This window comes from Stigmatopora nigra, chromosome 10, assembly GCF_051989575.1.
Source record: "Stigmatopora nigra isolate UIUO_SnigA chromosome 10, RoL_Snig_1.1, whole genome shotgun sequence".
Taxonomy (NCBI): domain Eukaryota; kingdom Metazoa; phylum Chordata; class Actinopteri; order Syngnathiformes; family Syngnathidae; genus Stigmatopora; species Stigmatopora nigra.
In genome coordinates, this window is record NC_135517.1 from 3,928,123 (window position 1) to 3,955,143 (window position 27,021).

Here is a 27,021-nt window from a genome sequence, read left to right on the forward strand (position 1 = left end):
ATGGAAACCCAGAATACGATAAGACACCCCCGCGCCCTCACCTTTAGATTTAGGGTCCTCTTCATCCTCCTCTGGTTCTTCGCTCAGCTCGGGGGGCGCAAAGTCCATGAGGCTCTGGACCACGTGGGTCCCCACCAGCACCTGGCGGCCGAACGCTCGGCGCTCCATCACAAACAGCGTCAAGGGGGGGTGGAGGTAAGAATGCTCTGGCAGCTTCTGATTGGCCAAGAAAACTCGTGTGGCTTTTCCGACCCCTGACTTTCCAAAATGGCCGTAAGGCCCTACTCACCAAGTGGAGAAAGCGGACCACCTCCTTAAAGTTGGCGTGGGTCTTGTAGCTTTCCATCTCCTCCGACTCCAACAAACGGCCGGCACACTCTACCCTCACTAGGGGGCGCTCCACTTCAAACAGCTGGACGCGCTTTAGCTCCCGCAATCCCCAAAACAACACCTGGCAACATTTTTACAAGTCATATATACATAAATAGTATTTCAACTCCGAAAAAAAAGAGCGATCAAAATACCTCAATTCTAAAATTTCTGAGGACGGGTCGGACCCCCTCTGGGATGTCGTAGCAACGGCGGATTTGCGAGTAGGTCAGCTCTTGAGGGTCTACGCTGGCAGGAAGGGTGGGCTAGCGGGAGAATGGCCCAAATTATGGGTCATAAAAAAAAAAAAAGATTATTTTCATCATTGACTAATAACAGTGTAACACTAATCCCAATTCTTGTTTTTGTTTGAATATGTTTCAATGAATTACATTCAAAAGGATACTGACCATTCCTAATTTTGTTCATTTTATGAATTAGGAAAAATCTTTTTGACAAAAATATATAGGAAAATTTGAATTTTAGTATAAAAAAAATGTTAAAATGAGCTATTTTTATCTATTTATATATTCAATATTGTGAATTTTGCCCATTTTTTAGCTCCACAATGTCTCAAAACGGGTGTCCACTCATTGGATAATCAATTATCCGCCCATCCCACCTAAAACGAGTCTAATGGTCACCTCGCCAAACGCCGAGTAGTCCAACTCGATGAGCTCGAATGCGGCCAGCAGCTCCCCCGCCGCCGCCCTGCCCAGGTTGATGTCGTAGAAACGCAGATACGGCTTCTGGTAGAGCGCCTCGGCGGCTTTCAAGTCCGGTTCGGCGTACGCTCGCCCCAGCGGTTTGGGGCTGCCCTGCCGTCGGCAATGGCGCCCACCGACGTCATTCTCCCGGGCGTTTACGCCGCCATAATCCGGCCGACTGACTTACCACGGCGTCGTAGTCGAAGATATGGATGATGACCAGAGGGGGGTCGTGGCGAAGGTCTTCCAAGGTTCCCTCCAAGAGGACACGGTCAAACATCAGACACTCGGACCATGACGGCGAAAGGGTGTCTGGGGACACCTGGAGTGCGTAAAAAAGATCATGAAAGGGTTAAATATGAATAAATATGAATAAAAATGAATAAAAATGAATAAAATACCCTTCACTCCAACATTAAATGGATTTGTTGTCAACCCGTGATGAACTCATTGCATTTGCAATGGCAGAAGCATAAAAAGACATTATTGCCCCTACTAACGTGGTCTGAGGGCGGCCATTTTGGTAGGGGCAGCATTTCCATTAAAGTCAATGCATTCAACATTAAAATGAAGTCATAACTAGCTTTTTTCCCAAATGGTTTCAAAATGATTGATTCAACAAAATCATAAAATCATCTATTTATGCCATTGAGTCATTAAATCAAAACATATGAGTATTTCCACACGATATTAATAAATCAGGGAATCTCTCATGACCTACAACTCAAGGCACCATTTTATTCCTGCACTAAACTTCTGATTTGATAGAACACCTACCCTGGTCACCTGACATTGTGTGGAGAAGAGCACCTTGGCGAAGGGGTCCGATAAACCGTCGGCGTCGGCCGCCATGATGCCTCGAGCTTGGTAGAGATGACACCGCAGCTGAAAGTAGCGACTGTCTGCCAACGTCAAAATTGTAAGATAAGATGACAAATACGCTTGGAAATTGCTTGTTCAAATTATGTCATTTTTTGTAAGTATAGAAACATCGTAATCATACAAAAAACTTGACAACAATCCATCAGACTTTGCCCAAAGTTTGGTCTTTCTCATAGAAACTATACTATACTCTGTTTTCCTATATAAAGACTGACCCATTGTTTACTGTTAGAGCTCACTCTCTCCATTCTGCAGTCTGGTAATAAACCTATTTCCTTTAAATTGGTCTCACTGAGTTGTATTTCAGATATATCCGTCAAAATCAAGTCAGATGGCCGGATAACTCGGTTGAACTCACCTTGGCAGCACAAACTGACGGGCATCTTGCGGAGCTCCGTGGATACGGCCTCCTCTCGGTCCGATTCCTCGTAGATGGGAAGGAACTCGTCCGGTAGGGAGGTGATGGACTGCTTACTGTGCTTGGCCTGGCCAAGCCACAAATACACCTCCAGTTTGGCGAAGATCTCACTGGTAGACCCACCTGGGGACTACAAGACAAATAGGTTGGCTAAAGTCCAGGTTACTTGGCAACTGCTAGGTCAGTTTAGAAAATTCAGAGCATGAAGTAGTTTTCAAGTAGTAACAAAAAAATTTGGTAGATGTCTCGACCAAAAATAGACCCAAAGAAGGCAAACTTAAGAGTCCCAGTTTGTTATTTTGGATTGAAGCGGTTATTTTAGGCAATTTCTATTTCAGGGAGATACTGGACTTTATATTTTGTATTTTCTGGACTATAAGTCGCACCCAAGTATAAGTCGCACCAGCCCAAAAAATGCATAATTAAGAAAGAAAAAACATATATATAGGTCGCACAAGTGCCATTTTAGTTCAGCCCTTTTTAGTAGTTTTTATAAATGACGTCAATGTAAAAATGCTTGATAAATCACAAAAAATCCTTGAATTCTGGTGGGAAGCAACCATTTTTGTAGTCCTTCTAATACAGACTGACCTACAGTACACCTACATGACATATGACATACCTTCATGTAGAGGGTGGTGACCCGACCACAGTCCCGCCCCCTTTGGTCCTCCACCAATGAGAAGATGACAGAGTGGGCGGGGATCCTGACATAAGCCAATCGTTTGCTTCCGCTCAGTAACCACAGAAAGGCATCTGGGATGGTACTCTGGGGCTGCCGGTGTCAATTTATTAGCATTGAGGTCATCCTATGAATATATGAACATATTAATATAATACAATACCTCATTGGCTAAGTGTCGAAGTTTTTTGAGGATTTTCCTCACATCCATGAGCCGTTTTTTGAGCGTCCGCCTGGTAATCCTCACCCTGGCCCTCATGGCTTTTCTGGCTACGATTACCTTAACGTGATGACAACAGAGAAGAAATTAGCGTCTCAATGTACTTTGTGCTACATACATTTTCAACAAATTCACCAAATTCTTCTTAATGTAGTCTTTTCTTCGCGCGTCCAGGTTGTTGGGGCGAAACTGAAAACGCCTGTCGGAGAACATTCGGAACTGTCTGGAATTTTTGCAAAAATGTGCATTAAAGTGGTTGGTATTTTGATATAAACGGTTTTTGATTGAAGTTGCTAATGGCGGTAGCTAACTTGCAGGAAGTGACCAATTCCAGCAGCACGTGAACCAGACGTTCCCTCACGTTGCTACGAGGACGCCGCCCGAGACGCTCTACTTCATCCAGTCCGATTTCCTTGAAGTGGGCGGGACGGCCAAGTCAGAGTGCGTTATGGAAACCGAGCTCGACAAATCTCACCAGCCTGTCGGCCATCTTGCTAAGCCAGTTGGCTTGGTGTAGACGAAAGCTATGGTTTTCAAATTGACTCCAAATAAACAAACATGGCTTATGCTTCTCCATGGGGGGCTGCAGGGGGATACACTGGAACGACCTGAGACAGGGGACGAGATTCAGGGTGAGACGGGGGTCAATGTTCCCTCTAAGGTGGACAATTGCGGACTATTCTCGTCCTTACCGGTCATACTCGGTAGGTTGTGGTCTCATAGGCTTAGAGAGGGATCTGATTTCAGGTTCTGGACTTAAGAGTGGGGCCTCCTCCTCCAAATCCTGGAGAATTGGAGCTTCCTCGCTGAGATCCTCCCGGCTTTGGCTCAACTCTTCCCGGCTTTGACGAAGATCCTCCTGGCTTTGATTCTTCTTGGAGATCCTGGTTTTTACTGCCTTGCCACGATTTCCTAGCGGGATTGACAATTAGGAGTGTTGCTATGTCATATTGACTGTCGCCACCAGAGGACGGTGTTTCCCCTACTCTGATAAAATAAAATCCTCAAACTGTCAACATTGAATTTGAAGCTCTATTTTGCTCAATATATGACTCGGTTTATTCGATTAATTGTTGCCGGACTAACCATAAGATTGCTGTTCTTTTTACCTATAGAAAGTTCAAAGGTCAATGGCCTGCTGCCGACAGAAGGGTCCATCATGGTGACCTCAAACAAAGAAGCTAAAAGAAGAAAGTCTTCTTTTTCTCCCAGGAAGCCCTGCCCAAAACAAAATAATTAACCCGTAATATTTGGTGTACCTCAGAGCTCTGTTCTCAGTCCACTTTGACATTGTCCATTTTTTTTTAAATATATTTTTTTGTAAAACTGGATCTGACCAACCTCAGGCAGAGGGTGAATCTCCTCCACATCCACGGTCACAGTCTCCGGGACCTCCACTCCCGCCTCACCAGATTGGTCGCCAGATTGGCTAGAAGCTATGTCCAACAAAGTTTAGTCACGACCAATCGTAGAGGGGATGGTATAAACAAACCTCCTTACCTTCGTTTTTGCTTCCTCGCTTCTTCAGTCCCAACCTGCTTAAAGTTCCTTTCAACTTCAACAGAAAAAATCCAGTTCAGACCAGACTGACCAGTCCAGGAGACCCTTGCCTTGCCAGATGCTCGTACCAAAGCCATTGGAGCCGAAATGGAGTCCGCGGCGGATGGCGAGGAGTAAATCTCAACAGAAAGAGCCAAGAGGATTCGACCCCGATAGAAAATTCCTTCTCCGAGTCCTTGGTTCAAAGCCTGCGAGAGACAACATCCATCTGGATTCATTTGGATCTGGTTTAAAAATGTAGCAGTCTGTTCTTAGAAATTCTAGAAACCAGTACCTGGTGGACGTCTCCCAGAGTAGAGTTCTGAGGAGAACCGTATAGATTGACCCAGCAGGGTCCGAAAGTTGGGTTGAAACCTGTGGACAGTTTATTCTGAAGAGTTCAAGGATGGCTATAAAGGTTTTTGTTCAGGTTGTACCATTTCTGGTAGGGTCCGAAATCTGTCGTAGGTCCAAGAAATGCGTGGCTAGGGCTACGTTCTTCATCTTGGTGTTATCCAGGACCTGGATTCTGATCCTCTGGGCTAGAGGCGGAAACTGTTCGATGAAGGAGATCTCCTCATTCCAAACTGGACAGCTGGTGGCGCTAGCGACGGACGTTTCGCCCTAAAAGGGACCAGTTCGCGTCAAACTCGAGGGTCTAGTCCTGAATGGCGAAATGGCGGCGGGTGTACCTGTTGTCCAGCGAAAGTAACCTGGACATAAGGATCGATGAAAACTTTTCGGTCCGTGACTTTGGAGATTTTGGCCATTAAACCCGCGTCCATGGTGGGTAGTCCTTCAGCCTCGTAGAGACGCACCCGGAATCGAGCCCACGGACGTTCAGAGGGCATGCCACGAGGTAACATCAGATTCCTGCCAAGAATTTATTTTTGTCAACATATTTGGTCTTGGAAAGAACCCTTAAAACGGGACCCAATGGACCTCTCAATGTCCTCGTTGGTGTTGGACGTGGAAGGCGGTAAGCTGGGGGCGTTGATGGCCTCGCCCTTCATCAGAACACCCAAGGTGGCTTTGACGTAGCCCTTAGCCCCGGACCGGGTATCGGCCGGGTCGGTGAGCGGCGCCCACTTTTGGTAGAAGCGGTGATCTGCGAAGAAGTGGGCGAAGTCATTCGGTAGGACGCCATGTCTATTCAACGGTACCTGGCTGGCGGAAGATGGTAGAGATGTCGATTTTGAAGGTTCCGATGTGGGTGGTCAGGAAGGCCAAAGTGCGGCGGTGGTACACCTGCAAAAAGACGGAAGGTTTGTCGTCCTTTCCCAGGAAAGACCAATCCCATCTATGACGAAGGACCAACTCACCTTGATCTCTATAACTTTGTCAAAGAGGATTTCCGGAGTCTCGTGGAACTCAAACTGAAAGTTCTGGAATGGAAATTTGGTACACCTCTACCTTACCAAACGGCTTATATGCGCATAAGACTTGCTATACTCTTTCTCACCAGTAGATATTGGCAACGTAACATTTACTATTTGTTGGTTATTTTCAGTTTTGCAGTAAGAAAACAAGCATTACTGGATACATTAATTCATTATGCTATTGACCCTAATAATATGCTTTTAATTCATACAGTATGTCAGAAATAGCATGTACAATGAGTTTTCTTAAGCTCTTTCCTTCAAAATAAGACATTTGTACTCTCTATTAATATGGAAGTGAAAATTGGGAATCAGGGGGCGGCTTAAACGCGAAAAATTGAAGAAAAACCAACGATTTTAAGGAAATGTTAAGGCTTATACGCAGGGGGTGGCTTATATGAGAGAAAATACAGTACATACTGCACTTTAGCCAACTGTTATCTACCCTAGCTTGCCTCAAGACCAACCCTCCTCAACTCAGTTCATTTGGTACTTTAATTTCTGATAACTGTAGTTGTGTGGTTGCCTTCACGTACTTCATTGTAAAAGGGAAAACTGGTAGACTTCTGCGTGGTGGTGTGCTTCTTCTGCTCCCCCACTCGGATGAACACGGCCGGGTTGATGTTGACGCCCGCCAGTTGCTGAGCTTCCACGATGTTGACGTTGACCTGCCGGTCGGTCGGTCGGATTGGTTAATCCCAGCTCCGACACCACCACCCACCCATGCACGGTTAAATCACCTGGAAACTTTGAACTCTGGGCATAGCCGCGATGACGTGCCTGGACAGCGGCCTGGAACGACTACACAGGCGCAAAATGTAGCCTCGGAGACGGAATCCGGCACCCCTCGTGAGCAGACCTCATCAGAGGAGTGAAGACCACGTCGCACATGTCCAAGTCCAGCTGGTCGTCGGAGTCGCTGTCGGAGTCTTCCTCGGAGTCGTGGTCGGCGCCGCCTCGTTGCCGGATGAGGTCACGCCCCATTTGTCGAGCTTCCCTCTCCAATTCCCTCTCGAAACGGCTCGAGGTCTCGGGACTTTGGTTAGAGACGGATGGGAGCTTGGTACAGCAATGGCCGCCGCGATCCACGTTCTTACCTCTCGTCGTCTTGGAAGGCTTCGTTGAAGGAACCCGATCTAACGAAGAGAGAGCAGTCAAACGATTGGACGACTGATGGCCATTTAAAAAAAAAAAATATTCTTACTGGTCTTCATCGTCCACTCTGACAAAGTCCTGACCCTCCCAACCTCCTGCGGCGCCCTCCACTGGATGGTAGCGGATGTCCAACTCCACATAGATCTACACAAACACATAACATGCCATTGTAAAGGCCTTAATAGGAATACTGACATCCCTCAGTGCAAAAGGAGTAGACGCCCAGGCCGTAAAGTGGGCGGGGCCAAGCGTCTGACTCACATCCGTGAGGAGATGTTTGCCATCGGTGAGCGGTTCCCGCAACAGGAGCCTCCCAGAGGTGACGATGTGCTCCAGGCCCACCACCAGTTTGCCCAGGAGCCTGCAAAAGACATTGGTAATGCCTATTGGCCACGCCCATTGGCCAGGCGGTTGTTGGCCAACCTCTTTCCCTTCCTCACCTGTTGGAGAAGACTTTGCTAAAGTTGTAAACTCGGATGCTCAGCACTTCATGTCGGATGATTTTGCCGTAGTGGGGCCAGCGGAAAGACTGCCTCGGGTCATACGCACAACATAGCATATTTATTATGACATTATGACATTATATATCTATATCAACATAGATACATTACTACCTGAATACGGTTGTTTGATTTAGGCTGTTTAACATCAACAAAATATAACGTTATTTTAATTTTATATATACACACACTATAATACAAACACTATAAGTATATATTAGGTAAATTAATAGAAAACTAATATTGAAATGACAAAAATAACATTAATAATAAAGAAATATTCACCCTAAAAATGCAGTTATTTTAGCAGTACAAAACAATTATTTGACTATAAATGTCTACATGCAAACAAAATGTTTTTCCTTTGTATAAATACACTTGAGGTATATCAATTTCAGTCCAAAATAATTAAAAGTTCAGGATTTATTTAAGAAATATAGATTTAACGAACCAACGTTCATTTTCAGTGGAGATAGATTGGACGTATGACGCCGTCAGTGATTTGCCAGCCGTGTGAAATTAGGTAAACTTGAAGCACGCGTGTATTCAGGGAGTAGCTTGCACGTATGTATGCGTCCGTGTGTGTTTGTGTATGTCCGTGTGTGTGTGTGTGTGTGTGTGTGTGTGTGTGTGGCAAGGGTAGCCAATTGTTTCTGTTAAAAAAAAAAGCTCCCCCAAAAAACAAAATAAACATAAAACGAGCGCACTAATAAACGGGATGTTCTCAAACGCACCACCACCACGATGGGTCCCCACCTCGTTATAGAAAGCCACGCCCTCGCTGAGCACCACTCGGGTCTTCTGAGTGAATCCTGAAAGAAAAAAATGTTCTCAATCAAATCATATTTGGTCAATTTTTTTTGCCATAATGATAATGAATTGAACAATGTATGAATGAAGTCCGCTGCACAAAATGAAGACAATATTGCCATATTGGCCATGTGGATTTGGACCCAATTAATATCATCTCGGAGATTTGCTTCTAAAATCATTTTAAAAAATACTTATCAATAAATAGATATGAATGAAGATAAAATATGAATTAAAAAAATAGGGCTAGTGTCATTTTGAAAAGTTTTACCATTGCATTTTTTTAATATTGTAGTTTTTTTAAATTTATGTTTTAATATATCTTGAATAAAACAGCTGTTAAGGCCCATAGACGTCCAAACAAAGCGAGCAACCAACCTCTGAAGGAAAGATGAACCACACGTTGTGCTTGTCCAGGCAAGTTAGTGACCTTTCTGACATTGACGCTGATGGACATGACCGGCCGACTCCAGCGAGATGCAAAACACTTTCTTAGGGATTCGGTCTTAGGTCCCGTTTAGTCCCTTTCCACGTGGCGTTTAATGATGGACCGGCTCGACTCGTTTCCTCTGTTGACTATGCACACAGACCAATGGGAAAAACAAATATGGCCGGCGTCCGTATTTTCACACAATTTAAAAAATAAAACATACTTGTCATTATTTTGATTTCTTTATTGGGCTGTTTTTTCTTCTTCGAAGATTTGAGTTGCAAAGCATCATGGGAGATCACTGTCCTGTTTTAAAAACTTTTTTTTGGGCAAAATTGTCATAGTGACAACTAAAGGCTTCAATAAAGGCACTTGTCTTTAAGGCACGGGATTGGTCGTCTATCATTGTCAATGGCACTGGAATTTTAGTAAAAAGGCATTTGTAGAAAAAAGTGCAAGAGGTAAAGCAATTACAAAAATTTGCTAGGAATGTAAGTACTATGTCTTTTTTGTTTTTGTATATATTTGTATATATGTATATATTTTATGGCTTGGTGATGGTTTGCTCGGCAGATGCCGATTGGTCATGGCGTTCACGCTTTGGCGGGCGCTTTGGCGGGGGCCTTAAGAGGTGACAGGCCTCTCATTTTGAAGTAGGAGACCACCTGGGTGGGCACCTCCGCCAACACTGACTGGGCAAGTGTGGCCAGGGGAGCCTAAAAAAAATAGATGGCAAAAAAATTAAAAAAAATAAAAATGGTACTTTTTCAAGCATTTCTTTTGACTCAGTTATTTTCATTCGTTTACTTACTATAAGTTGAGTGATTTCCACATTTTATAAACATCATGTATTGTCATAAATAAGCGAATGTAGAACTCACGTCTTTGAACTTGAGGAAAGGCACGAACTGGACGATGTCCCTGGCCACGGCCTCGCCCAGCGTAGAGCGGAGGACGCCGTCGTCGCCGTCTAGCAGCTCCATGGCCTTAAAGTCGGCTGGCCCCACCCCCACCACGATGATGGACAGCGGCAGACGGGAGGCGCGCACCACGGCGTCGCGCGTCTGGTCCAAGTCCGTAATCTCGCCGTCGGTGAGGATCAGGAGGACAAAGTACTGCTGCGGGAGGGAAAAAGGGGGACGGCAGGTGTCAGTTCGTGTTTGGATGGAGCCAAACAACCCTTACCGAGGCGGCGTCCTGCTGGGCGGCGCCCGCGGCGATGGAAGCCACGTGATTGATGATGGGCGAGAAGTTGGTGGGCCCGGAGAGGCGGAGCTTGGGGAGTGCCATTCTGTAGGCCTCCACCATGCCCTCGATGCCTGAAAAACGTGGAACATTTATTTTGAGGGTATTTTCTTGCATATACGCCGCATTTGTTGCTAAAAAAATGATGACTGAATAGAGGGTACGGCTTATATGCGCATAAATTAGACTTGACATGCAACGCAAGATGATGAGGTCATTTTTTTCAAAATAGAGAAAGGATAAACAGATAAAACGATATACAAAATGTATTTTGATGCCTATGAATGAAATACAAGGGAAAAAATAAATTATCTTGCATAAAATGTGAAAAAATGCATTTGTGCCTGCCATTGCTCGCTCAGGGCGCCGCTATCTCACATAAGAATGACAAACTGGACACATTTACTGGTTGTACTGTTCACCTGACTTCCTTTTTTAATTGATCTACGTGCAGTGCGATGCCTTTTTTTCTTGGAGGTGAAAATTGAGGGTCAGGGGGGCGGCTTATACGCGAGAAATTGTCAAATTCAACCATTTTAAAAATACGGTAAGAAAAGTTTTTTTTTAAATGTATGAAAAAGGTACCTTGACAGTAAGGGCTGGTGGGATTAAAGTTGAGTGCAAACTGGTGATGGGCAGCCTGTCAGAAGCAAAAAAACAACAACAGTTACTCAAACATTAATGGTAAAAAGGGGCGGGGCGTCTGTCGCCAGCAATAGCGGACAAAGAACCCCCAAAAAAGTATGGATGACGTTGCCTAGATTTCCACCCGAATTGAACCGAATGCCATTTTTTGTTATTATATGGATGCTATGAGGTTAAAAAAGTTCACCTGATAGTCGGGAGGAAGTTTGGCGCCGAAACCGAACGCAGGGAAGAGTTTATCCCTAAAAAGACAAATCAAAGACGTTGGTCATGTTGCCATTCTTCTTCTCTAGAGTTGTACTCACGTGTCGTAGTCTTGGATGACCTGGCCCACGGACCAGAGTGCCGACAGGTACTGGTTGAGTCCGTCTGGACTCAGGTAGTGGAGTGACTCGGGCGAGCGAGGGTCCCCGTTGGAGCCGGTGAAGTCCACGCCCACCTACCGGGAGTTCAATGGCTATTGGCTGAGTCTGAAGGCATGCGTTGAGGGGGAAATGAAATGGAATCTTACGGTGAAGTTGATCTGGCAACCGCCCATCACGAAATCCAGGAAGCTGTGCTTGGTGTTAAACTGGAACAAAAAAAAAGGAACAAGATAAGCTTAAGTTGCCAAGTGACACAATCAAATGTCTCTAAAAAATAAAATAAAAAAGATATGTAACCAAAATGTTTTTATGTTAAGTATAATAATAACGGTTCAATAAGTAATGTCATTGGTTTTAATCGCATAACTTTATGAGTTTTCTCTAAATAGTATTTAAAACTACAACTATTAAGAAAAGTGCTCACTGTTGCCATCTAGTGGACACTGGTGGTAGTGTGGCTACATGTTTATTCCCATCAAGCAAAAAATATATAAAATACACCAGTAAAGATTAGCGTTTTACCTTGCAGCTCTTGACGGAGACCACTCCGGAGTTTTTGTAGTTTTTCTTCTTTTTCTGCTTCTCCGGGTGGATGCAATCGAACGCCACCTGGAGGAAGAAAAAAAATCACGAGGAGGAAAATAAACTTTAGACGCCAAGATGGATGTTGCCAGCTAACCGACCGGCGAGGCGGAACCGGCTTTCTGCAGCTCCGACACTTTGGTGACGAACGATCCGATCAGGTCGTGCGAGCCGTCGCTGTCGTGGTCCGAGCAGTCCACCTGAGGGCGACGGAGAGCACGTTAAGGCCCAGTTGACCACGATGGGGGGCTCGATTCCCACCTTGAGGGGTCTCTCCAGGTCGCTACCGCAGAACGTCTGCAGGGGGACGGAGAACTTCTTCCAGCTGGGGCTCAGGTTGTTCTTCACCACCTGCGTGTTAAAGAAAGGGGCGGTGCCGGTCAAAGTAAGGGGCGGGGCCAGTCAAAGAAAGGGGTGGCGCACCTCCGTTCGGTGGACAAGCTGCCATTTTCCGTCATCTCCCTTTTTGAAGAACTCCAGGAAGGGGTCCGACTTCCCAAAAGTGTCCTGGACCATTTTTTCAATAATTTAGTCATTATTTTTGGAACACCAAATTTAGCTTCACTTAAAACAATCATTTGTAAATAACAATGACTGATTGGTCGCTTCAAAACAATTGCCTGGCTAATGAATATTGCTTGATTTAACAAAAATAAATAAATCATGAATTTCCAAATAAAACGGTTACCTTCTTGTCCAGATTTTTGGCCTCCAACTCCAACTCTATCAACCTGTTGTCCTTAATCTCCTCCGCCGTGACCTAAAATTCCAAACTGCGTGAGATCAAACCGACGGCTTTGCGGCGTCGGTGGGCGCTACTTACGGTTATGCTGCCTTTGCCGGCGGGTTTCCCTTTCTTCAGCTGCAGCGGTCTGGTCAGCGTTTTACTGGAAACAATCTATAGAACGGCTTGGATCAACGGCGCGCCCACTAATGGCCGACTTTGGCTTTACCTGTCCCAAGGTGAGCTCGGCGCCTCCCAGGTAGTCGTCGTCGGCCAGGTCGCGGGAAGCATTGTCGATGTCATAGATGGCCAGTTTCAGGTTCTGGACCGCCTCGAAGTGGTAGTCCAGGTGCAAGCGTTGGCTAAACGACGGGCTGGACGTGTTGGTGAGATGCTCAGTGCGCCCAAGCTAAATCAAAACAAACCAACAGCACATTAACGTTTTTATAGTTTTGTTGGAAATTTTATACCTGGTCAAATTAGGACCTCATTTAAATGGACCTTAATTCAAAGCTTTTTCCTGACAACCCTACGAAATGTTTACAAAAAGAAATTTAGAGCAAATTAGGCAAACTTTTCCTGTGGTTACCTCGGTCCAGCCATCTTTTCCAGAACGCTGTAGCAGTACACATAATGGGTCCGACTTGGAGCCGACATCTTTGTCCAGAAGGTTGCTGCAGGAGATGCTCAGCTCCACTTTGGACACGCAATCTGCCATCTGCATTGGAAAAATAGCTTTCTGTTATACGAGTACGTATTTCGTTCCCCCAAAAGTGTGGATTTTCAAAAATCCACTCTGAAATTCCACCTTTGTTCACTGTACTACTTTATAATACTTTTAAATATCTGTATGCCTTCTTCCTAATGAGTAAAATGTCAACATTAATTTGGGTGATGGTCAATGTTACGTATTCACATTGCTGGTGCAAAACTAACAATAATCTCCATTTTGGATCTTAACTATAGTATATTACATGACTTCATTAGCTTGGAAATGAACGAGTACGTACACGACGGGAACTCGAAACATTTTTATAAAACTTTCTCTCAGTTTAAATATACACGAAGCAAATACATTGTTACCTGGTTAAACTTGAACATCGGTGTGCTTGTATTTCAGTCCAAAATAATCCACAATTTTACTTAAAATTAACGAAACTGCAGCCAGGCAGACGAAGCGACCGACTCTCACTCACACAGGAAGCGTCAAGAAACCACAAACCTCCCGCTGATTGGACAGCGACAACCAAGAAGCGCTCTCTTGATTGGACAGCCCGGAAAGACACTTCCGGGTTCTGCTACTCACAATACAAACAGAACCACACCTCAATCGAACCAAGTGCACGACTTTACTACTAATTATCTTATTATATACTCCAAATTGACAACTGGGATCATATTAACATTCAAATTCATTTGAGCGGCTCGCTCTGGCGTGACTTCCCGATGTTCCTTAAAAAGACACGTAAAATCGAAGCGATTCATTGTCATGTTGCATTCAAATGCCAGACAGCGGACAAGTGCTCAAACAATCCACTAAGATAGTCGATAATAATCAAAAAGCAGCATATTTCTGTGCCATTATGATAAAAAAAGGCATAAGTATACAGGAAAAAAATGCTGGTTTCTTTACACCAAAATATTTAGTGCTGGTTTTGTTGTGATATGTACCATCATATTTATTTATAGATGCAGCATTATTAATTTAGTAATCATAACAATTCAAAATTGATGAAGCAAACCTACAGCAGCAACACGAGCTCCATAACTTGAAGAGAAAAAGCCTGTTAACAAATCTGTAGTCATTTAAAATTTAACAAGTATTGTAGGAATGATGGGGCCACTCATTTAGAATTGTGATATTTTGAGAGATAGAAATTAGTCTACCTATTTTTTATATATAAACTTAGTTATTTCCTTTTCAGTCATTTCATTTTAAAATACAAGTTTTAACGCCCATAACAATAATAAATACGTAATATAAAAAGTTCTGAAGTTAACTAATAATACTAGTCACATCAAAAATAAAAGCTCAAATTATATGAAAAAAACATCAATTTGATTGATCCCTGGAATAATATTTCTAATGAAGTTATTCATTAATGAAAAAAATAATGATTTATCACTAGATTATAATAAAATGATTACAGCAAACCTTTTGAAAGGAAGGCAAAACTCGGCTATTTTTAATACAATACAATTGGGGAAAAAAACTAATATATTTACATATAGTTCTTTTTTATTGTAAAAAATGTAAATAAATATTTTTTTGTGTGTAAATTAAGCAAAGAATTTAACTGCAAATTACCAGGCCTTATTTTAGTTCATAAAAATATTTTTTGGGGTAATTTGAGTGCAGCCCCAAAACTCCATTAAGCTTCAACAAGGACTTCAAGTTTGCATCAAAACAGCAGCAACCAACGGTCAGTCAATCCTTGAAAGACAATGAGAAGGAGACAAAAGCGGCAGGCCGGCGGGGGAAAGGACATCATCCTGTACATCCTTTTTATTATCCAAAAACAAAAACAAAAAAAAGCAATATCACAAGTGACATCATCATACAGACACGTGAGAACATCCCAAAATTGCAAATACGTACAACGGAAAAAAACACAAGCTACCAAACTAAAAAACCCTGCAGTCTGTATTCCTACTTTGTATGGGGTCATGATTATACGTTTGCATATCCAAAGAAAGACATCATAAAACAAAAGAACTCAGCGACCAATCACACATGAATGACAAAAAAAGGAAATTGTGCTTCCCACTTGGTCGCTAGCTACACGGCAGCCTTTGTATTTTATCAACATGTCCAGACAACAACAAAAAAAGCAAGTGAAAGCCAGCTTGCTAAAGAGGAAGAATTTTCAAAACAAAAAAAAGCACTTTCCATAAAAAAAATCAATACATTTTGGATTAATCCTGGAACAAGGGGTTTTAAATGACCTAAATATTGAGTTATTCCAATATTTTTGTTTTTGTTTTGCATTTTATAATCAACATTTCATTAGTCCAGACCCTGGAGTGACAAAGCAGCCCCAGTCCATCTCACAGCCATGATAGTGATGGAGTGTTAAGCATTTTTAGTGTCATATTTACACACTTTCACCCTTGAGCTCTCCATTTAGATTCCTCAGGGCAAAAATCAGCAAAAGTGTCTTGAGATAGGAGTAGAAAAGATTTAGTGGCCATGCTTGTAAGTCAAAACGTCCACCGTGTGACAAATTGATCTGATTAATCTATTCAAGCTGCCCCACAAAAACATGATTCCAATCATTTGATAATAAAGTAGCACTTTTGGACATGATGCTAACTAAAAAAAAACAATACATTTAAAATGTGAGGGGTCCTTTTTTGTTTCAATTTCATGGACATTTAACTAGAACGTCTATAGTACAGATTTTCTATTCTATATGGATATATAGTACATGGAAGATAAAGTATATATGAAAGCAACATAGATTTTAGTTAAAGTATACAGTAAAGTTCATCAGAAAACGGCTCAAAAATTCATTTCAAAGAAACGCGCTGGTCTCCAATTTTTACTCACAAAAAAGTATTTATATCTCATTAGTACTGTATTTCAATTCATTTTTTTGACGTGATGCAACTACCATTTAGTTGCTATCAAACCAGAAGAAAGTTTACCATTTGGAAGATTTTCAAAACAGCCCACCTTTTGCTAGCATTAGCCGTCCCATCTGGCAAGGATCGTTCGACGTCTATCACCGTCAATGGCACTGAAACATGATCATTCGCTGCCAGCTTGGGTTCAAATCGCATCAGCAAGTCGTTCATGGTTGAGCACGACAACAAGGTAACGCACAACATGGCGATAGTTTTGCGTTGCAGCAAAAAAGCACGTAGCGACATTAGCATAGCAACCGCACTTGGTAAACAACCTCAGCGAGGACACACGACATGCACGGAGGCAACGACATGTGTTACCATAGCAACATGATTCAGCGCAAAAAAAAAATAAAAGGGCTTACCCTCGGAACCTTAAAATCTTCCAGGTGGGGGTTCCAAACACTTGTCAGGTAGGGGGGAGGGGTTTGTTTGGGAGAAGACAACATATATTTACAGCAGAGACCCCTTTCGCACTGAGATGGTGCGAACCGGTTTCAGCGTTAGCGGCAAAAAAACGGTAAGGCTAATCTGATTTTGTCCTGTGTTGTCACGTCAATCTTCGGAATCGGTATTGCCTCAACGATGGGGCCGTTTTTTTTTGGGTTAGTCGGCAAAAAAAGTTGGGGAAGACGGCAGAAAAGTCTAGCCACGGGTACCCGGCCAGCACCAGCTCAGCTCAAAAGGGGTACACTTTTAACCGAGTGGGATGGGGGCGGGGCTTGCGTCCTCAACCCAGACAGATTTTGACTTTCCGCGCACCTATTGGTCGGTCATTAAGGTCCGTGACGGCGGCGGAGGCCTCTTGCGGATTCTGGAAGGCCACCATGGCCTCGCCATTGGGGAGGCCTTTGTCGTTGTACTGCAAGCAGACGGATCCGGGGACCACCTCGTACCCGTAGAAGAAGTCCATGATCTCATCGGCGGTGACGGTGAACGGCATGTTCTGTAGCTTGACTATCGTGGGGGCGCCGATGGGGGCGACGGGAGGGCGCTGATTGTTGGGGTTGCTGTTGGCCCCAGGTGGAGGGGGCATGAGACCCTCAGGGCCTTGGTTGAAAGGGGGTGGTCCTACTGGGGGCGGGCCTCCTGGCCGCCCTGGGCCGTTATTGGGCCCGGCGCCGACTCTGTTCTGAGGGACCGGGCTCGGCTTCCGGTTGTCGAAGGGGACCAAACCTCGTAACCCGTCTTGACCGAAAGCGGGGCCGCCGACGGCGGCGCCCGGTCGGAAGCCCGGTGGCTCAAGCAACGGCGCTCCGGGAAGCCCAGCGATGAGCGGTGGCGCCACGGTCAAGTTGACTTCGCCGAGCCCTACGGCCAACGGGGGGAGGGGTGGGGGACCCGTGACGCCATTTCCGGGGGCGGTAAAGGGAGGCACGAATGGGGAGGCGTTGAGGTTTCCCATGGTGTTTCTCAGGAAGTTAAACTCATCGCCGGCAATCCCAGTAAATGGATTGATGGGGGGCGGTTGGTGAGGGGGTTGGTGTGGAGGCTGGTGCGGGGGTGGCTGCTGCGGAGGCGGCAGTAGCTGCTGCTGCTGAAGCACCCCTGGAGCCGGAACGTGCTGGTTCTGGCTGGGGTTCTGCTGGACTTGGTGTTGATTTCGCTGGCCTCGTTTGTTTTGGGGTGGGGGGTTTCTCTCTATTTCTTTCATCTGATCAAAAGTCACCAGGTGAACGAAAGCATCGCGGCCGTTCAACTTCTGGCGATGAAGTCTCTCCGCTTTACGGGCGTCTTCTTCGGTCTGGAGCTGGAAGACGGCCTGCCCTAAACCGTTGCCGTGGGTGTCGGTTAGAACCTTAAGCGTGTCTTCGTATAGGCCGATGCCTTCCAGGAAGGCCCGTACGTCTTTCCTGGAGATGTTGTAAGGGATGTTGGTGATGTGTGCGCAGTTTCTTTGACTTTTCAGACCGTCCGCCGTCTTGCCGTCGGTCTGGACGGCTTCGCGCTTGCGGATCATGTCGATCTTCTCCAGCATTCTTTTGTAGCTGATGCGGTGGACTTGGATGAAGCGGGAGCCCATGTACTGCATGTGAGCACCCAAGGCCGTCTTGTAGTCCTGTTCCGTTTTAAACTCCACGAAGCCTTCGCCCGTGGCCTGGCCATTGGGGCCATAGGCGATGTACATGGTGTCTTCCACTACTGACAGGTTCTTGAAAAACTCCTTAATTTGTTTCTTGTCCGCCTCGTACGGGAGCCCCTTCAGGTAGACGCATAACTCTTGGCGATGGGGGGATCTGGACCTGGCCCGCTGATCCCTACCCACCTCGGGGGGCTGGTTACGACGTTGGTGCTGGTCTTGCAAGAGGCTGTTGGGTTTTCCGCTATTTTGGGAAGCCATGCCCATGGCGCCATGGTTGAGGCTCGCCCACTGCCTCTCGGAACCCGGACCGATCTCCACGAACCTCTGACCCATCATGCCGCCGCCCCGTTTCAAAGCCTCGAAGCAATCTTGGGGCGAGAAGAACTTGACCATGGCTCGACCGGTCGGCCGACCTTGTCCGTCGCGGAATAAGTTGACGGCGTCGATTCCCAGGCCCCGGAAGAAGTCCCTGACTTCTGCCTCGGAACATGTGAACGGGAGGTTCTGTACAAAGACGTACGGCTCGTCCGGATTGGACGTGCCGACCACCGCGGCTGTGGCGGCCTTCATGTGAGCTTGGAGCCCCAGAGACGCCAGAGGGGCCAGGGGGTTGAACAGCATGGGGTTAGGGGCCCCTAAAGGGAGGCCTGCCGCCAGGCCCCCGGGTGGGGGCATGCTGGGATTGAATGGCGGCAGCGAAGACATGTGGGACAGGTGGGACATGGGTGGTACTGGAGGACCGTGGGGGAGATGGCCCACATTCGGGACGGGGGGTAACGCCGACACGGGAGGCGGAACCGTGGCCATGGTGGCCATTGGCGGTATGGACGACATGTTGGGTAGCGGCGCCATGAGCGGAGGGCCGGGGTTGAGGGACGCCAAAGCAGTGGTGATGGCGGGCGCCGCCCCGTAGCCGTGAGGAAAGCCGGGGGGCACCATACTGGGCAAGGTGGGCACCACCTTGTGAATGGGCGGCTCCTGAGAAGAACTAGCCGTGACCGGAGGGTTGCCGAAAGCCGGGTTCCCGTGGCCCACGCCCCTCCCCGCCGCCACTGACTGTATCGTAGGCACAGCCGCCACTTGGCGGTTGGCCGCCGTGGACGCGGTGGCCTCGACCCCGCCGGCGCCGGCTTCGAACCTACGTCGGCTCAGCTCGATCATGTTCTGCATTTCCGTCTTGCTGCTGAGCAACAGCGAGACTTTGGAGCCCTTAATGGACCCACCTGTACGCATCATCCCCAGCCGAGCGTCCTCGTCGGTGCCAAAGACAATGAAGGCTTCGCCGTGTTCGCCACCCACGATGTGCACCCCCCCATCGGGGATGGTGAGGCCAGAGAAGAAGTGCCTGATGTCCATGGTGCCGGCCACTATGGGCAGACCTTGCAGTCTGATGACTACCGCCATAATGACAGTTAATGGACAGGCCTACAACCTGGGGAGAGAGCAACACTGCCATCAGATTAAAAAGCAAAGAAGACCAGAACCGTGGTTTCCACGTGTTTGGCAAAAAAAACATCCTTTTGGTGGGCTTTCTCGCCAAACACAAAGAAACCAACGGTTCTTATACGGAGAATTAAGAGGTGAAATTGCCAAACATTGACAGAAAGAGGACAAATTTGGACCACTCGGTCGCCAGTTCAATCTTTCAAAACAGAATCAATATCAGGCAGTGACACAGAAATCTTAAAAGAGCTATAAGAAACAATCAAAGCATACAAACAAGAAAATGTGTGATATTTTAGTCATTACGAACATAATTAGCTTCCAGTCATCAGAATGCTCTTCTTTACTGTTATTTGACAGGTTTGTTGATAAGATTAGGGTATTCAAAATGATGGTAAACCATATTTTGGGCACAAATTCATCCATAAAAGGGCTCAATCGTGAAATTAGATGCTACAAAGGTCTTCTTTTCTCAGTTGTCTTGCCTCCAACCACAAAAAAACCTCAAACAGAAGATGATGTCACAACCAGAATAAGCGCCAGATGTTTTATGGCTGCTACCATGCGCGTGCTATTCTCTTGTTGCCATGTCACTGTGCTAGCTAGCTAACACAAGACCGCAGAATGCATTCCTATTAAAAATACTCTATCCAAAAATAGTGGGTACCTCAAAGTCCCGGGTAGAATGAGCTAACATGTAAAAATGTATTTTGTATGCGCTCTATTCTCAACTAAAGTCTTGTAACAAAATGACCCAATAAAGCTAACAATTCCCCATTATGTAACATAATAACCAAAATCCCTAATCCAAGCAAAAATGTTTATGTAGCACAAAAAAACAGACTATGAACAGCCCCATTTTGGGCAGAAAACATGTCCAACAGGGCCACCATTGGTTCTCCATTTTTCTTTTCCAAAACAACCAATTTTCCAAAACTATTTCTGAACCAGCCTTTGACCACATCAAAAAAATATGACAACCTTGGTACAAAACCCAACAAGTCACTTGCCAATGAGAACTTGTGAACCAATCACTTCTTTAAAAAATAAAAACACACCAAAAACCTCATCTGAAGAAGTGGCCGCTACGTAGCCAAAAAACAGCAAGAAGCTACAAATTGTAAAATTTGATAGCAAAACAAAGTAGCACTACCTGAGCAATGTGAAACAGTGCAAAAATTGAAACAAATATAAACATTTTTGCAAATGGGTCATAGACCAAAGCGACAAAATTGCATTCCAACATTAGCAATTGCGCAAACCAAACACGCAGCAAAACACCAGCAGCTCATTTAGAAAATCTCAAAACACACAGCAGCGCTATGGAAACACAATTGCACAATAACTTCATCCCAAAACAGCTCAAGAGAAGACCGTGTTATGCAATTTCAAGCCTTTTTTAATTCATACTCAACATGTCCGTAATCTCCGACAATTCTTAATGAAGAGGGACCAAAAGCATCACCAAAAAATATGAAAAGAAGTCTCCTGAAATTATTGATGACTCTTTTTTTTACCAATTCATTTAACCTGGTAGAACTGGCTGTGATTGTCTTTCAATACCAATGACGGTGCTTGACGTCCAATTCCTTTTGGTCTGGGAGGGCTCATTCAATGTGTGGCCTAAAAAGTTCAAAGTCAACAGCAAAAAAAAATTAGTCAAACTCCAAATCAATGCCAAACTACAAATACTCTATGATTAGATTACCATAAACATTCCACCAAGGAGCAGTCCACATTTCAACCATCCTGGCATTAAACTACTAGCAAAAACATGCCTGAAACTAAACATACCTCAACCAAAACCATACAAAAGTGCGTGCACTTTTGTATTGGTCAAAAAAAATATTTAAAAAAACAACTTTCATCACCAGGACCAAACCCAAACATCTCTGTAGGCATCAAAATACAACATCATCAAGAAAATGACTAAAAGAAGCATGTCATTGATGAATTTACCTGAGGGCGGGATGAATAAAGTTTCATCAAATCTAGTTATAAGTGCTTTGATAATAAATTGCACAGATGAGAAGATAAAAGGCAGGCATGTTCCTTTTCATTGGCCAGAAAGCGCACATTTAAAAATAAAATGAAACCAAAGCAGCTCATCAGGAGGACACATCCAGCAACCAATTTTGTTGAATTCAGCCTCAAAACATAGCCAAAAAAACGCCCCAAAAGCCCATTTTCTGTGCAAACAGACACAAGGGTGAAGAAGATACTCGCTCCAACTTATTTCCTCTTGCAAATATAAACCATTAGATGTTTCTGTTTGAAGAAATTATGATTCTTTGAAGCGGGCGTGACGTCACACATTCGGCACTGCGGTGGAAGCTAAAAAAGTACTGTTTTAGTTAAGACTAAACCACACATTGACTTAATTTCACACAGAAACAAGAACACAAAACACCATTGTTTGTATTGATAAAAGATGAGTCACGATCAGCATCAGAGTATTGCAAATAACCAAGTAAACGTGGATTTGTATTAACTTAAACATGGTTTAAAATGTTAAAAAGGCATCATTAGGACAATATACTAATAGCATAAAATATAAAATGCGCTAGTCAGACATTAGCGCATCAACGTAAGAGAGTAGGTCTACGCCCCATTAGCCACTTAGCTGTTAGCCAAATCTGCTTTGTATGTATGAGTGGTAAGGTAGCGGACAAGAGTCGCCATTTTTGACGGCTCCTGTGATAAAGCTATGAGCATTTTAAGCAGTTCGTCTCTTCTGTAAATTCTTACCGAGGAATCTGTCAACTAACACACTCAGCTTTGACTCATGCACGGATGTCTTGGTTGCTCACTCCCGTCTCTGCAATAAAAAAAATATTTTTTGAAACAATGTAGGCAGACACGAAATGTCGGGTGAAACATCGCGATATTTTGCACTTGGCGCGAGAAGGCGACGGTCGAATCATGGCGTCATCTCCAAGCGACTATATGTAATTTGCAAACAGAAGCGACTTAGTATTTAACACCCTGATTGTCTTTCTGCACTAAATGTGGTTTTAAAGTTAAAAAATACCCCACCTATGATAATAATGAAAATTATTTTTACTCAATTTAGGTGATTTATGTATCAAGTTTGTCCAAACAATTCCTAATAGTAACTTCCGGCGCGGGTCTAGTTGTCAGATGCGTTCAGTGTAGTCAAGGCGTCTACTCCACGTGGGAATTTTAAACATTTGTTTCTTTTAAACGAACAAAATGTGAAATTAGACGAGTGGTGTAATAACTATTTCAAGGTATGTTACTGTGTTTATTATATTCTTGCAATTACATTTTAACACACCGTGGAAAAGTTTTCCGCTTTTGCAAACAACCTAGCATAAATAACATATACGCACTTGTCTCTAATTATAATAGTATATAAACCAATTCTGTTAGCTCTCCTTAGCTCTCCTTGTTATTACCCAACAGCTCCCAGACAATGCTGGCAGAACAAGATTATTACACATTTATTGGGAGTGTATGCCGAAATTGTATACTTCGAAATGAAGTGCATATTTAATTCTTAGTGTACTTCTGAAACGATGAATTTTTTCCCTAATGTAATGTGACGCAAGGCTAATTAACTAAATAATTACGCCCAAACCAATTGTTTCAATAGGTATAAAATGTTGGAAACCGTCACAAACTGTCACAGAATTCATTATCATTGGGCATTTACGTTTCTAGATGCTGAACGAATCCGAAGTAACCGAGCTGCTGTCTTTCCTGACGCCTACGACTCGGCCAGATGTCAAAGGTCATACCACCGAGTACATTTTGGGCTTGTCGGGAAATAGGTGAGCTTGTGAAATGATGAAATTCATATAGCACAATAGTCTAGCGTCCTACTTGTTTTTCTCCAGAGATGGCTGCCGCTTCCTCCGCACCAAACCCAATTTAATCGCTGTTCTTCTCGTACTGACGGCCGACGAGTCCATCGCCATTGCGAAGGATTGCTACCACATCTTTATAAACCTGTCGGCCGACGATACTCTGCACCAGGTAGTTCCCCAGTGCCTTCATTATTTTTTTTAGAGATACGAACTGTGCTTAACTGTATTTTTCCCTGCTCAGGTGCTTGTAAAAGACATTTGCATAATTCCCATACTCCTCAAAAACCTCAAGGATCCTCAGTACCGATTTTCTGACCAGATCTGCACCATTCTGTCCAACCTGACTCGTCACGAAAAGACATGCAAGATGCTATTTGAGGTAATTTTTGACATCAAGGAATGATTGACTGTCTTTTACATCCTTGTTTTGGACGATGATTAAAAATCTGAAAAAAATAGAGGTTGCAAAGGTGTGGGAGAGAATTGAGAACACAAAAAAAATAATGGTAAAGATTAGGACTTTATACTCAGAATTCGACTTTACTTATCGTATTTTCCGGACTATAAGTTGCGCCTAATTCTAATTTCATTTATTTGGTCTTTATTATCTGATTTTCAAGTCAGAATTCCGACTTTATTCCCATATCCCTGACTATTAGTGACTTTATAGTCAACATTTTAAGTTCAATAAATAGATACTACAATGAAAATGTTTTTTTCCAGTTTTTACAGGGAGAATTTGGCCTAGCTCAGCTGGTAGACATCTTGTGTACAAGGGACTACAACCCCCACGCCAAACTGCACTACCTGGCTCCTCTGCTATCCAACCTGACGCAGCTTCCTGATGCCCGACGCTTCATGATGGACAAAGAAAGGTCTGATTTTGACCTACTTGCAAGTCCACAAGGGTCTAACTCAATTCCATGATCGCATGATTTCGTCCTGCTGGGTTTTTTAAAGTATTATGCACCATTTCCATCTTTTAATGGCCTCTATCAGCCCTCTAAATTGTTTGATTGAAATCTTTTTATATGCAAAAGTACCAGTAGAGATGAACTCATTTCGGTTCTTTTTTTAGGTGCGTGATTCAGCGCTTGTTGCCGTTCACACAATACGAGGCGTCGGCAGTGAGGCGAGGCGGAGTTATCGGCGTCCTGCGCAACTGCTGCTTCGACTCAGGTGAAGAGCCGAGGGTTATCCTTGTTTTCTCCGGATTTTTTAGAGGCCTAACCCCTGTCCCTCACCGCAGCCAATCACGAGTGGTTGCTAGGCGACCATGTGGACATTCTGCCCTTCCTGCTGCTCCCATTGGCCGGCCCGGAAGAATTAAGCGAGGAGGATAACGACGCTCTGCCCGTGGACCTCCAGTACCTGCCAGAGGACAAGACTAGGGAACAGGACCCCGATATTAGAAAGATGCTTGTGGAGACGCTCATGCTGGTAAATGAAAAACATGGTGGCAAAATCTTTTGCCCTAAAGATTTAATTTCATCAATGGGCCTACTTAGTTTCTTCATCTGGTGATTTCACAACCAGTTTGAAATTGCACAAAAAACACTTAAGTAAAAAAAAAAACCTTTAAAATTAACGTCCGTGTCTTCCGTTAGCTCACAGCGACCAAAGATGGCCGACGGACTCTGAAGGATAAGAACGTATATGTCATCATGAGGGAGTTTCACCGCTGGGAAAAAGAGCCCAAAGTTGGTTGCGCATGTGAAAAACTCATACAGGTACAACCGGGTACGCTAGAATGGATCGACGGGGCAGAATGTATGGTTAATACATATGTTTTATGAAGGTGCTCATTGGGGATGAGCCGGAAGAGGGGATGGAAAACCTTTTGGAGGTAAAAATCCCAGAAGATGTGGAGGAGAAGCTGAAGCAGGCTGATCTGGAGGAGCAGCGGGAGCTGGAGAGGCAAGAGGATGAGCTCACGACAACGACATGAAGAGGAGCATGCATGAATCAGGCAGGAAAAAAGCTGATTTTCTAATACAATAGCTTGGAGGAGTTTCAGGGCTGCTGAAGGGAAAAAAAGGTTGGCAAGATTCTGACGAAATTTAAGGTCCTTTTAGAGTTCTGATTTTAAAGTTATATTTAGAATTTAGATTTTATTAAATATCAGGAAACATATCAATTTGGACTTGTCTGAGAATTTTGTCGTATTCTGACCACCTTTTATCTTTCTAAAGTGGCCCTCATCCTCTCCTGTACTCGTCTTTTAGAGAACAGTATAAAAAAAAAAACAAGGAAGACGACATATGTCATTTAGTTAGAAATCGTAAAACTTTTAATGTGATTTTTGTTAATTCTGGGACTTTTACATTCGGGTCACTTTAATTTTTTTAAACAGATCATGGTTCCTGGACCACTTTGCAGTTTAAAAAAATACAATGATAGGAAATCAGTGAAGACTTTAAAAGTATATTAATTTCTTGGGGTGAAATTTAGGCAAAACTCATAACCTTTGCTTAACTTAGAAAATTATGTGAATCTGACAAAAACAGGACAGGATATTAAAACAGTATGAATGGGCCCTTGATTATTAAATGGGGAGCATTGCTTCACCAACAGAGGGCGACAAAGCTCCACCTGGTCCTCTCGACTACTTCCGTGTTTTAGTTCTCTCTTTAGCTCCACCGTAATGTTTGATAAAATATGTGGATTGTATCAAACAAATACAGATATTTTTGGAACTACTGACATGGTAGACGTGTAACGTTCTTTGAGACCTAGGAGTCATTTCAGTTTAGAAATAAAATGAAATCTTCGGTTCGTGCTGTTGTAAAGGCACTAAATTCAACACAAAAACAAACACCTGAGGTCATAGGTCATGACGCAGTAAGTTGGACGCATGGGTGTCCAATTTCACTTCCGCGTTGGGGCTCAGGTCCTTGCGCATGCTCATTGGTCTGTCGTGGGCGACGTGTCAGCCGTGTTGGAGTTTGTTTTTATTTTCTGACCACGTTGGCTGCCATTGCCATTTCCCGTTCCCAACACTCAATTTAGGGGAGAAAAGGAAAAACTTTAATATCTTTACCGCCAACGTCAATTACTGTCAAAGAAAATATTTTTGAGGTAAAAAAAAAAATGTATTTTTTAGGTGATGTCTTGTCAACAACTTATTATTTTTCAATAAAATATGTTTAAAACTTTATAGAAACTAATTATTAAATCAATAAATACTCCGGAGGAGAATAATTAGGTGGAAAATTGAGGATTTTTGTCTCAAACAATTAATTTAAAAAAAGTTTTACTCGTATTTAACTAAAAATATTTTTATTAGTTAATTTTCAAATGTCAATGGCAGCACAATATGATCATTAAATGACTTCCATCCCAGTTCAAATATATTTAAATGTGTCCACTATTATTTAAAAAAAATG

The 27,021-nt window shown here is 44.0% G+C and overlaps 3 protein-coding genes across 5 annotated transcripts in view; 1 reads left to right on the plus strand and 2 right to left on the minus strand.

Moving 5' to 3' along the window:
* fer1l4 (fer-1 like family member 4) overlaps positions 1–9,181 on the minus strand; it is a 15,736-nt gene extending 6,555 nt beyond the window's left edge. The window contains exons 1-32 of the mRNA XM_077725879.1: positions 9,040–9,181; positions 8,608–8,663; positions 7,792–7,880; positions 7,613–7,712; positions 7,401–7,495; positions 7,294–7,332; positions 7,056–7,232; positions 6,937–6,997; positions 6,733–6,864; positions 6,140–6,202; positions 5,981–6,065; positions 5,760–5,925; positions 5,510–5,690; positions 5,255–5,441; positions 5,113–5,192; positions 4,907–5,026; positions 4,779–4,833; positions 4,620–4,714; positions 4,388–4,496; positions 3,971–4,190; positions 3,754–3,886; positions 3,590–3,690; positions 3,414–3,501; positions 3,222–3,338; positions 2,999–3,151; positions 2,317–2,506; positions 1,854–1,978; positions 1,264–1,398; positions 1,014–1,187; positions 525–635; positions 290–451; positions 42–213 (exon numbers count right to left, since the gene is read on the minus strand). Of these exons, the coding sequence (XP_077582005.1) occupies positions 42–213; positions 290–451; positions 525–635; positions 1,014–1,187; positions 1,264–1,398; positions 1,854–1,978; positions 2,317–2,506; positions 2,999–3,151; positions 3,222–3,338; positions 3,414–3,501; positions 3,590–3,690; positions 3,754–3,886; positions 3,971–4,190; positions 4,388–4,496; positions 4,620–4,714; positions 4,779–4,833; positions 4,907–5,026; positions 5,113–5,192; positions 5,255–5,441; positions 5,510–5,690; positions 5,760–5,925; positions 5,981–6,065; positions 6,140–6,202; positions 6,733–6,864; positions 6,937–6,997; positions 7,056–7,232; positions 7,294–7,332; positions 7,401–7,495; positions 7,613–7,712; positions 7,792–7,880; positions 8,608–8,663; positions 9,040–9,118 (3,850 nt within the window). The 5' untranslated portion in view covers positions 9,119–9,181. The remainder of the gene's footprint in view (positions 1–41; positions 214–289; positions 452–524; positions 636–1,013; positions 1,188–1,263; positions 1,399–1,853; positions 1,979–2,316; positions 2,507–2,998; positions 3,152–3,221; positions 3,339–3,413; positions 3,502–3,589; positions 3,691–3,753; positions 3,887–3,970; positions 4,191–4,387; positions 4,497–4,619; positions 4,715–4,778; positions 4,834–4,906; positions 5,027–5,112; positions 5,193–5,254; positions 5,442–5,509; positions 5,691–5,759; positions 5,926–5,980; positions 6,066–6,139; positions 6,203–6,732; positions 6,865–6,936; positions 6,998–7,055; positions 7,233–7,293; positions 7,333–7,400; positions 7,496–7,612; positions 7,713–7,791; positions 7,881–8,607; positions 8,664–9,039) is intronic.
* Positions 9,182–9,314: 133 nt separating this feature from the next.
* On the minus strand, positions 9,315–22,709 carry cpne1 (copine I). 3 transcript variants are annotated; one of them, XM_077725876.1, is made up of 16 exons: positions 22,554–22,709; positions 13,242–13,370; positions 12,882–13,061; positions 12,752–12,826; positions 12,617–12,688; positions 12,352–12,435; positions 12,190–12,279; positions 12,030–12,128; positions 11,869–11,955; positions 11,493–11,552; positions 11,287–11,420; positions 11,169–11,223; positions 10,922–10,976; positions 10,277–10,410; positions 9,973–10,209; positions 9,315–9,807 (listed from the first exon to the last, which is right to left on the minus strand). In XM_077725876.1, the coding sequence occupies exons 2-16, from the start codon at positions 13,368–13,370 to the stop codon at positions 9,685–9,687; spliced, it is 1,614 nt and encodes a 537-aa protein (XP_077582002.1). In that variant the 5' UTR covers positions 22,554–22,709; the 3' UTR covers positions 9,315–9,684. The 3 variants fall into 3 exon arrangements, with proteins under 3 accessions (XP_077582002.1, XP_077582001.1, XP_077582000.1); XM_077725875.1 differs by lacking the exon at positions 22,554–22,709 and adding an exon at positions 13,736–13,901; XM_077725874.1 differs by lacking the exons at positions 9,315–9,807; positions 9,973–10,209; positions 10,277–10,410; ... (10 more) ...; positions 12,882–13,061; positions 13,242–13,370 and adding an exon at positions 15,139–19,794.
* Positions 22,710–22,756: 47 nt separating this feature from the next.
* On the plus strand, positions 22,757–26,335 carry hgh1 (HGH1 cochaperone). The gene is made up of 9 exons (XM_077725883.1): positions 22,757–23,056; positions 23,490–23,599; positions 23,666–23,804; positions 23,877–24,014; positions 24,359–24,510; positions 24,714–24,814; positions 24,885–25,075; positions 25,243–25,365; positions 25,434–26,335. Exons 2-9 carry the CDS (start codon positions 23,490–23,492, stop codon positions 25,581–25,583), a joined length of 1,104 nt encoding a protein of 367 aa, XP_077582009.1. The 5' UTR covers positions 22,757–23,056; the 3' UTR covers positions 25,584–26,335.
* The last annotated feature ends 686 nt before the right edge of the window (positions 26,336–27,021 follow it).